Here is a 10,704-nt window from a genome sequence, read left to right on the forward strand (position 1 = left end):
GTTGGTAAATGAATCAACCATACTGCAGGGTTTTCAAACAATAAGTTAAGGAAATATTTTCCTCCATAATTTTGTAAGTTTGTCGCTGCGAAATCCTGAAATTCCTTTAAGGCGGATGAGATCGTGTTAACAATGCTGTCCACGCGGTTTTTCACATCTGCAGGTATACTTGCTCCTTTTGTTTGCAAAGATTTATTTAAATGCAATTTCGATAGGAACAAGCCTAAGATGAAATTGATATCCAGCTTATCTTTATGTTTATCAACGTAATCCATGATATTTTCCAATTTTGTCAGATGTAGTTCTAAATCATTTTCTCTCAGTAAATCGTTGCGGTCTGCTAATTCTTTCTCGTGCTCCTCTTTAACGGAAGCAAGTGTTTTTAAAATGCAAATAACTATTATTAAACCGAACGTCCCTGAAATACATCGAGGCGACTTAAGATATAATTTTGGGCACATCATTAGTTTTATTGCGCTAATGTCTGATGACAATAAAACTGGAAACAAACCCTGGAACGGGAAAAAGTTCTTTGGTAGCACGTTGAAAAATCTCACTCTTTAACTACAGTCTGGTAACATAGTAGAGAGCCTTGGCATGCACAATAATCTACCCTGATTATAATAATTAATTATGTGTATTTCCTAAATAAAGTAACTTTATCAAACAGGCCATCGTCAGCTGCATGAGCCTTTGATGTTCTTAATTCTGAATTTTATATACCTACATCCGCCATCCACCATCTTGCATACAACACTCTCTACTAAGTTATTAGACGATATCATCGCCCAGCTCAATATAATTAGGCAGTTTTGTTTTACGAGTACCTACAAGGTTGATAATGACAATGTGGATGTGTATATTTATATTATTACGAAGTGTTCGATTTTCTGGGAAAGGTAATTGTACCCTAATTGACTATTTCCTTGTGTATAATAAAGGTACCTACCTACCTCGAGGTTTTTGGCGTAATTCAAATAGATAGAAATTAATAAAACTATCAGTATCAGTTATATTATATTATATTATATTATTAAGAACAGATAATCAAATATATAATAACAAAATAATATAGGTACCTAATGTACCTATCACGTAAGGTTTAGATTTTTTTGATGATAGATTTAACCGAAATTTGTAGCTAATGAACTATACCTATTTATAATCTGTTAACTTTAGCTATATTTAATTGATAATGAAATATCTGATATTGATTCGTACATTATCATCACATGATATTCCTCACGCAAATTCTTTTTTAAGTAAGTAGTTGGGTATATTACATCCGACTATATGATTGATATTGGTAAGGTATAATACTTACTTATTTAATAACTTTAGTCACATATCACATAAAGTAGCCTCCTTTTAAAACATTCAAGTTTTCGAAATATCTAAATAGATTCGCGCTTCGACTAGTAGACGCGCAATGCACGCGTCGTACTCGGTACTGAAGCAGTGTTAAGTAAGATGCAATAACTAACTAACGGTACAACCATAAGATTCATTCACACCGACGTACAATGTGCGCGCGGTTTCATTAGAAATAAGTTGTTTAGAGTAATACAAAATTTTGCACATAAATACGAATATTACTAAAAATTGGATTTATTAAAGATTCCTCTTGTAATTAAATTTCCGTGCTTGATAATTTACCGTAGGAACTATTGACGTTTTGCACATAAGTGTATATTTATTTACGAAATTGATAACTTTTACAGCAAGTAGGTACCTAAGTACAGACTGCGCCAGACATTTGTATACAGTGTCACGTCATTCTTAATTGTTCTTCTTATATGAAAAAAGTATACCTACTTTAAATTGAATTGTTTCTTTTGTCAACAAACAATACGCAGCGATTGTTAAATTACTTTGAAGGTAATAAACAACAATAATTTCACTACTTTCATTGATAGAAATGCTTTTGACAATGTGAAATTACATACATACCTATTATTATTTTTGACGCTGACCCTTGCTAAGCCCAACAAACGCGCTTGTTGGCTTAAGCCAGCGTTACAACTACAGCGCTTTTACTACCTTTCTGAGATTGTGACGCTAATTATTTATTGCATTTCGAGAATGCAAACATAAATTTAGCCAATATCGTGATTTCACGTTACATTAAATTTAATCCAATCAGTCGTACTTACTTACAATGCAGTAAAATTAAATAAATAATTGAAACAGTTATTTCTTATTCGGTCCCATATGATCCAGATTTAACTAGTAGATTTTGAGATATTCTTAAAATTGCGTAACTTTGATTGATGATATTTTTGTTGACTTACGTACTCCCGCCACTGGATTTCGAATTTAATGAAAAAAATGTACTTTTGAATTAAAAATTATATATCTCATGATTAAACGCCGATTTAAAACGAAAACAATTTGAGTGAAATGGTCTGATAAGTTTCACTTATAAAACGGTGTTTTATTTTTATGTTTTATGGGATTCGAGATTTTTGACGATAGAATTCGAAATCGACTGTCGCTCGTGACTAAGCCGTGCTAATAAACGGAAATTTTGTTGTGAAATCGGTTTTTTTTTGTAAGAATTATTTTTAATGTAGATTGGTACGGTAGGTACATTTCCTGATAAGTCAAGTTAATTTCCTTTCGCAAATGCGTCCTTTTACTGTCTGAAATATAACAATTCGGTGTAACTAGCGCCCTTCTCATAGACCGTTTGGCGGGGTGCGCTTATACTCGTTCGAATCCCGGACATGTAACAGTGAAAGCTTGTGCGCGGCCCCGCAAGGTAAATATACTTTTACTTTTAACACTAAGCGCAAAGCGAATGTGATCTAAGGGCTCTGGATTGGCGATATGATTTTATTTGTGTAGTTTTTATTTAGTGATTTGTGGAATCGTATTACCGGAAACATATATTTATTTTGTTCAAAAATACACGTAAGTTAGAAAATCTATATTAATTTTGATTTTAGAAAGGTTTGTCCGTGACGTTATTTAAAAAAACGGTGTATAAACGACAGGCGCAACTTAATTATGTGTGACCTACTGAGTATATTATGTATCAACAAGACACTGCATCTGATACTTATTTCCAAGACAGTAATAAGACACAAAGTGAACGATAAAAATCAATAACAAATAAATTATAGCTATAACATTTTATAAGATACAGTTGTACTGATGTATTGATTTAAGGGGAAATCGTATAGCAATAGTAAAATCCGGAATAAATGATCAAACCTATACGATAAGTAAGCGTGAATCGTAAATCAATGTATTAATATTATTTAGGTGACAAATAAACCATCATGAACAATGATCATCTTGAAAATCTACATCATTAGATGTTTGCCTAAGCAACCCGGTACACGGAAGTTATGCCGGAAAATGTATAATTCTTCCTGGTTTTGATTATTTGATAACGTTACATCAGCAGGGCTAACATCGCATGAAATTAGACAGAATCTTACGTTGCACTCTGCCCCCGATAGTTGAAAAGACGCATCTAACAAGAAGTAGAAATGAAGTAGGTATACAAATATTTTAACGTTCAAACAGGTGAAAACCACATACGAAAGCGTATTTCTCTAAGCTAAAACTGTAAAAACTGCGACATAAAAACATATGTTTTTGGCTGATTCTAGCAATATACAAATATTTTTTGAGAGCCAACACAACTCGGACTAGCTCAGGTTTTTGTTTTGACGTTGAGTTTTGGGACACGTTGTATATCTCAATTTCGACAAAAAATTTAAATGCCTCTTTTCAATTATCGAGAGAAGTGTTTGCAAAAAAAAATAGTTCTTATAAAACTCGCTAGGGGCGGTGATTGATTTGCATATTTTTTCAATATTTAGTCAATACTTGCATTGTATCGTAAGAAATCCTGCTCCACAATAACTAGTTTTAATTACCGTTTGTGTCTTAGATACTTCTTACGTTATTAATTAGTTTTTCCGAATCTAAATTATTGGTTTAAGATCGGTTAGAGGTCACCGTCCATTGGTTTTCATTAAAAGACATTTATGATGCTTTAATAGCATCATACTCGTAAATATAATTTTTATATTACTTTTAATTTAACAAGACAATTCTCAAGCTAATGTATAGAAGAGCTATTGAGAAATGTACAGTAATAAAATAATTACATTGTAATCCTGTCACATTAGTACGCATCAAGCCTACATTTACAAAATTACATTCAGTGTCTTGGTCAGAAGTTAGATAACAGATGGCGTTTTGCTCAATCAAATTGCGAACATCCTTTATTCCTTTTTGATGAATGTCGCCCCTTTAAAATACATTTAAGGATACCTATTCAATAGGGTCTGGCTAGACTATATTTTACAAAAACCAAACGAATGTTGTACAGATACAATACTATTCAAGTTATTTAAAAATAATAAGTATTTTTTTATGGGTCTAGGTATTTATAGATTTAGATTAATCGCTACGACTAAAATCAGACTAAATGTCCTAGCAATACTAACATCCCTTCCCGTGACCTTGCGTCTCAGTGCGCAGATTCGATCAATATTAATTTCGGTTCGGACAGGACGCTGCCAGGATACTGTGTAAAATTAAAATAGTGATAAAAAGTGGTTAGCCCTATCTTGTGTAAATAAATCCATAGGCATTAAATCCGCCACAATGTGGGTAAGTTATTTTATATTACTATTCGTGTGTTAGCTTTAAAGGCTAAAGGGTTGTAAATTTTATCTCTCTCAAAGATGACCGGAATCATGAGCGTCGTTAATGGCTGCCAAGCGATTTATTTATGCAGCGTTTTTTAACTGAATTTCATGGGCATTCTTAGTGTAAAACTAATTCTACAGAATTGTAGAAATAATCTCTAGGTTCGTAATATCTTGTCAATGGGTTGCAACCAAGTTGTACGTATATTTTTAATGGGGTTTGATAGCGTCCTTCTTTGGTATATCCAGTGAAACAGAAATTGGTAAAAATACAAGTCTAAACTTAAGACTGAGTCTTCTGAAACGATATAGTTTTTGCGTTAGGCTAATAAGAATTAAATTCTCCAAATTTTGGGTAATGTATGCAACCATCCTGATTATTATTTAAAAGCCGGCGAATCAAATATGGTGAATGTGCAGCGAAATTATTTATGAACTTTTCTAAATGGATAAGTTACTGGAGTAGGAAATTAGTTGATGAAATTTTACTATCAAATAATTTATGCTAGCGTAGACAACGTATATCATAGACGACGAAGGTATATAATTGTAGTTTGAGATAAAAGAGGCTTACCCGTTATGTACTGTCGTATTTAATCGTTTACATTGATAAAGCCAAAAGGAATAGTCGTGTAAAATTTAAATAGACTTAGACTTTGTACATAAGTAGGTGGGTACATATCGAATTTACATGTAATACCTATAGCTCATGTCTATCTGGTATTATCAACCTTAAAAATAGTGAAGATGTTTTTCAAATAAGTACGTAGGTACAACAAATTGTTTAGAAGAATACACCCAACATACGTACTGACAACTCCTATGGATGATGGATGGATAACATAATATTTAACGTTTAGAGGCAGACGGGCACTCCTCCATTTTATGCAAGTCGCATCATAGCTGATAGCGGCCTTTTGCTCTTTAGTGCGCCGGACTCAAAGGGACGCCACTCGTCATTCTAAATTTCGAGTCTGTTTCGGTATTTAGTTTTGTGATGGGTACATGTTTTATTGTTCACGTTCGTATACAATGCAATATAATAATACTCCATTAAACTTTTCACATGTTATAATATCAAGGTGAGCAAAATTTTTTAGTCTAGTGTGACACGTGAAATAAGATACAGGTAATATAAAACGAGCGGACAGCCCATCTGTATTAGACAAATATGATGATTCTGCGTTTACTCATGTCGTGATGTATATATATTGACTACCTAATATTATTGAAAACTGTTTGTCTATAAGTATAAGTATATTTTCTCAAGCAAAGCACTGACTCGTCGTAACACAGACGTAACTTGTAACGCATCGGTGGCGGGCTACGCTCCACTGACGATTACGTGTTATCGCCCATATTCAAGACCGTACATCGATGTATTACAAATACATTTTCCTTTTTGTAATATTATATAAGTAGGTTAAATTGCCATCTAGCATATAGTTCCCAATCGAAGTGTTGTTTCAGGAAAATATACATTAATGCATTGAATTATTTACCTAGTTAAAATATTAGAGGTATTATAGTAACTTATACTAGGAGTTAACTCTCTTTGTAAAATTCATTTTAGTAAATTACTCATTTTATCTGTGTAAGCTTGTCCGAAACGTTCCAAAAAAATCTAGTTAGCTATGCTGTGCGTATGAATACTTTTTGCAAAATAAATTAAATGAAGATGCCTTCATATTTACGTACATAATTAATTAGGGCGCCTAATAAGGAAGTAACATAGCAAATCAAACGTTGCCGATTTTAAATAACTAACCTGCTCAATAATAGCTTTTGCGACCATATATTTCGCCAAAGATAACTTATGAGTCAATAAATAATTAGTTTACATAGAGTATTTAATATATACGTCATGTATATTTTTGTTTTCAGATGTGGCTGGCTTTATTACTAATTATATTTATGATATACCTTTACTACCGGTATGAAGTCACGAAGCCTAGAGGATTTCCACCAGGACCGTCCTGGGCACCATTCATAGGGTGTGCTCTAGAAATCTCCAAATTACGCGAGAGAACTGGTTATCTGTATAAAGCGGTGAACCTTCTCTCCGAAAAGTATGGCGTCAGAGACTCGTTACTCGGGTTACGTATCGGTAAAGACCGAATCGTTATGGTCAACTCTCTTGACGCTAATAAAGAGATGCTTTATAACGAAGACCTGGATGGAAGGCCGTATGGAATATTCTACCAAACTCGCACCTGGGGCGAGAGACGTGGAGTTTTACTAACGGACGGAGAATTGTGGAGAGAACAGAGGCGTTTCTTGATCATGCATTTGAAGGAGTTTGGGTTCGGACGTCGAGGGATGCAGGAAATTGCTCAAATTGAAGCGGTTCACATGATTAACGATATTATGTACATGATTAGACGAGATAGAACTTTTAACACCGTTTTGTACATGCACAATTTTTTTAACACATATATTTTAAATACTCTTTGGACAATGATGGCCGGAATCCGATACGAAGCTAGCGACCCAAATATGACAAATCTTCAAGGTCTCTTATTTGACTTGTTCGCCACAGTCGATATGGTCGGTACGTCATTTAGTCACTTCCCTATACTCAGCGTTTTAGCTCCTACAATGTCAGGGTATAAGGAATTTGTCAAAACGCATAAGAAAATCTGGAAGTTCCTGCAAGATGAAATAAATAGGCACAAGGCTCTCTTTGTCCCTTCTAGAGAGGATACAGATTTCATGTTTGCGTATATTAGAGCGTTGATCCAAAAGAAACATGGCTACACTTATTCCGAGGGGCAGCTTGTGGCAATGTGCATGGACATGTTCATGGCGGGGACTGAGACTACAAGCAAGAGCTTAAGTTTTTGTTTTAGCTACCTAGTGAGGGATGTGTCCGTGCAGAGAAAGGCTCAGGCAGAAATCGACAGAGTCTTAGGGCACCGTGCTCCCAGCTTGTGTGACCGTAGCGAGTAAGTAATTACATATTTGTTTCATAATAACCTTTGTACTCGTATTATTGTTATTGTTATGTTTGTCTTTTCCATCTCGGGACTATAGAGTCCCAGATTTTTAGACAGTTTTAGGAGCTCTGCTCTTACGACTCCACTCTAGACGGCCAATGAAGGCAAACCCGAGATTAGAAAGTGTGATTTCTCCCTGGAGCAATTAGGTACCGCGGGGTCGCTACTCCCCGTCACCTCGCCGCCTCAGGGTGCCCTGCGGACTATTTATTAATTCCTTTTACTTTTGTACTAATTTCTTAAGTTGACATTATTAGTAACATTTTTTAATGTATGACTAATTCTCTTGTACACAGCATGCCCTACAACGAGGCTATCGTGCATGAATCTGTGCGCCACTTTATGGGGCGAACATTCGGAGTCCCGCACCGCGCCCTCACTAACACTCGTCTAGCCGGATATAATATTCCTAAAGTAAGATATTATTTACTTAATACTAATTAACAATATTTATGCTAACATCTTAATAATGTACAAGAAATTACTAAAAAATTGTAATATTACTTGCACAACTTTCTAATAGTAAGGTAATCAATCTACGTATGTAATACTGGGACAGACCTACTTGTGTTAAATCGAAGTAGGTACTACTACAGATGGCTAAAGTCTATCTCTAAACAAAAACTTATTCTTATTTCAGGATACCATGGTAGTGAGCAACTACACGAATATCTTAATGAACGAGAACTACTTCCCGGACCCTTACGCATTCAGACCGGAGCGGTTCCTGTACAACGGAAAGATCTATCTACCGGACTGCTACTTCCCATTCGGACTCGCCAAACATCGGTGCATGGGCGATGTTTTAGCGAAGTGCAATATATTTACCTTCACCACTACCCTGCTACAGAAGTTTACTTTCTTGCCGGTGGCCGGGGAGCCACTGCCATCTCAGGTACATATTGATGGGGCTACTCCTTCAGCGGCCCCTTTCAAAGCCGTGCTGGTTCCAAGAGTGCCTAATATAGTAACGAATGAATATTAGAAATCTGGACGGAATTCATTCAAATACCTTTCTAAAGTTAAACCAAAGAAAAATTGGGAGCTACATACATCAGGTTTTTGACTATTGAATTTTTGTACCAGTTTTCCAGGTTTTTTCATATTTATTAATTATTCACCTTGGTACGAATGTACTTTATTGGGTGAGTAGAATAGGATTTAGGATATCTTTTATACACATTGTGTGTTGTATTTTATACTTTTTTCTAGAAATATAAATACTTAATCCAATAGTATATAAAGTAGTACGTATTATTATGTCTTCTGGCCAAGTTTTAAAATTTAGAGAAGTAAGATTTTTATACTTATTGTAGGAACATTGTGTGGTGGCATAATGTACTTTATCATGAAACGTAGTATTAAATATCAACTATATCTTTATGTATTTTGTCTACTGCCTCTATAATAGGGCTATGCATTTTTAAATAATATAATACAATATTTATTCTCTACCATCATTTTGACCATGATAGCATTAATATACTATACATTAAATGCAGGTTTTATTTAGATGTAACAAGAATAATTATGTTAAATATATTTAAAAAATCAGTTATATCAAACGAATCAAAACAAACTTGTTATAGCAAGTATTGTATACCATATTTTTTATAAGTTTTGAGGAGTACAGAATGATAGACTGATTAAAACAACTAACGGTGAAACGAATTGACATTTCTATAAACTTTTTAGGACTAAAAAATATTTTTTTTATTGATTGCCCACTGAGGCCTAAATAGGTACTACTACTAATGTGGAATTTAAGAAGAGGGCAGCTTCTAAAAAACTGGACAGAATTTTTATAAAATAAAAATCCTTCGAAATTACGAACCATAAAAATAATTACGAGCTTTTTCAATACAAGGTTTATGTAGGTTTAGTTCTACTTTCTTTATAAGGTAATTAATGCTTTCATATTTATTATTTATTAATAAGATACTTACCCAAGTCGAATGGCCCTAGTCTTTTACTTATTTACAACTTTTATACGTACACGTTGTGTATTCTGTATTTTTAGAATTTAATTAAGATAAGTAATAGTACGTAATATATGTCTTTAAGCCAATTTCTCAACTTTAGTGACGTAGGTTTTTATATTTGTACACCGTTTGGTGGAATAATGTATCTCGATATCTATTTTTACTAACCTTTACCTTACCTTTAAGCGAATATTCTGACCTACTGCCTTTGTAACAATTAAATTACATTGTAACAAGGCTATTCAAAATTGTCAAAGTTGTATTAACTACCAGTAAAATGATAAGATGTGTATTTAAAATGTGAACTCTGAATCAACAATAAACAGTGAATGAAATGAAAAAACAAAAAACCTGTGTTTTTATTACATCTCCTTTGCTAATATTCAGCCACCCTCGAACCTACTACAGTATATGATAACCTACTTAATCATCAAGACACATTCAGACAATGCTCTAAAATTATTCAACCAATGAAGAAAATCTGTATTCTTTATTTATTTATCACACACTAATGCGATAAGGAAGTTACAATAAATTCGTACTTACTGCAAACAACATATGTGGCTTTTGTAAATTCTTTGTAATAATTGGACAGAAAAGATCATGCCATATTACCACTGGGGCAGGCAGAAACCATAAATCAAAAAACGCCGCTTGCTACGTATCTACACATGTAGAGTCATACATCTTGAAAAGTACGTGCAAAATATTTTTGTTCATAAAAAATTGAAAGAACTAAATATTCAATTAGAGGTGTTAAAACTGAGGTTTAATGTATGTACCTATACGAGAAATAATAATCGGCATGCAACCTTTTCACACGACGTTTTCAGACTATTATCATTTCTAATTACATTTATATACTTAGCCAAAGTTTCACAATCTCTGAATAAGTACTTACTGGATAAGCTATATTAGGTTAAATTTCGACAGTAATTTTCATACATTTGCTTTCATTATAATTTAATATAATTAGTACCTATTCTCACACTTAGCTGAAAATATGGGAGTTTAGGCTTTCAGCTATTCGTTCGTTCGTTCGTCGTATGGTTAGTG

General features: G+C 33.8%; 1 protein-coding gene across 2 annotated transcripts; it reads left to right on the forward strand.

Annotated features, from left to right (window-relative positions):
* Positions 1 to 2,622: 2,622 nt before the first annotated feature.
* Cyp303a1 (Probable cytochrome P450 303a1) lies at positions 2,623 to 9,998 on the forward strand. 2 transcript variants are annotated; one of them, XM_076134758.1, is made up of 4 exons: positions 2,623 to 2,761; positions 6,555 to 7,615; positions 7,963 to 8,080; positions 8,307 to 9,998. In XM_076134758.1, the coding sequence occupies exons 2-4, from the start codon at positions 6,555 to 6,557 to the stop codon at positions 8,649 to 8,651; spliced, it is 1,524 nt and encodes a 507-aa protein (XP_075990873.1). In that variant the 5' UTR covers positions 2,623 to 2,761; the 3' UTR covers positions 8,652 to 9,998. The 2 variants fall into 2 exon arrangements, with proteins under 2 accessions (XP_075990873.1, XP_075990874.1); XM_076134759.1 differs by lacking the exon at positions 2,623 to 2,761 and adding an exon at positions 2,768 to 2,913.
* Positions 9,999 to 10,704: the final 706 nt, after the last annotated feature.

This window comes from Anticarsia gemmatalis, chromosome Z (assembly GCF_050436995.1).
Source record: "Anticarsia gemmatalis isolate Benzon Research Colony breed Stoneville strain chromosome Z, ilAntGemm2 primary, whole genome shotgun sequence".
NCBI lineage: Eukaryota > Metazoa > Arthropoda > Insecta > Lepidoptera > Erebidae > Anticarsia > Anticarsia gemmatalis.

Bases quoted from the DNA above. Each gene is read 5' to 3' on its own strand.
- Cyp303a1 (XM_076134758.1), top strand. From the start codon at position 6,555: ATGTGGCTGGCTTTATTACTAATTATATTTATGATATACCTTTACTAC. The intron at 7,616-7,962 runs GTAAGTAATTAC...TCTTGTACACAG, and splicing joins AGCTTGTGTGACCGTAGCGA to CATGCCCTACAACGAGGCTA. The intron at 8,081-8,306 runs GTAAGATATTAT...TTCTTATTTCAG, and splicing joins CCGGATATAATATTCCTAAA to GATACCATGGTAGTGAGCAA.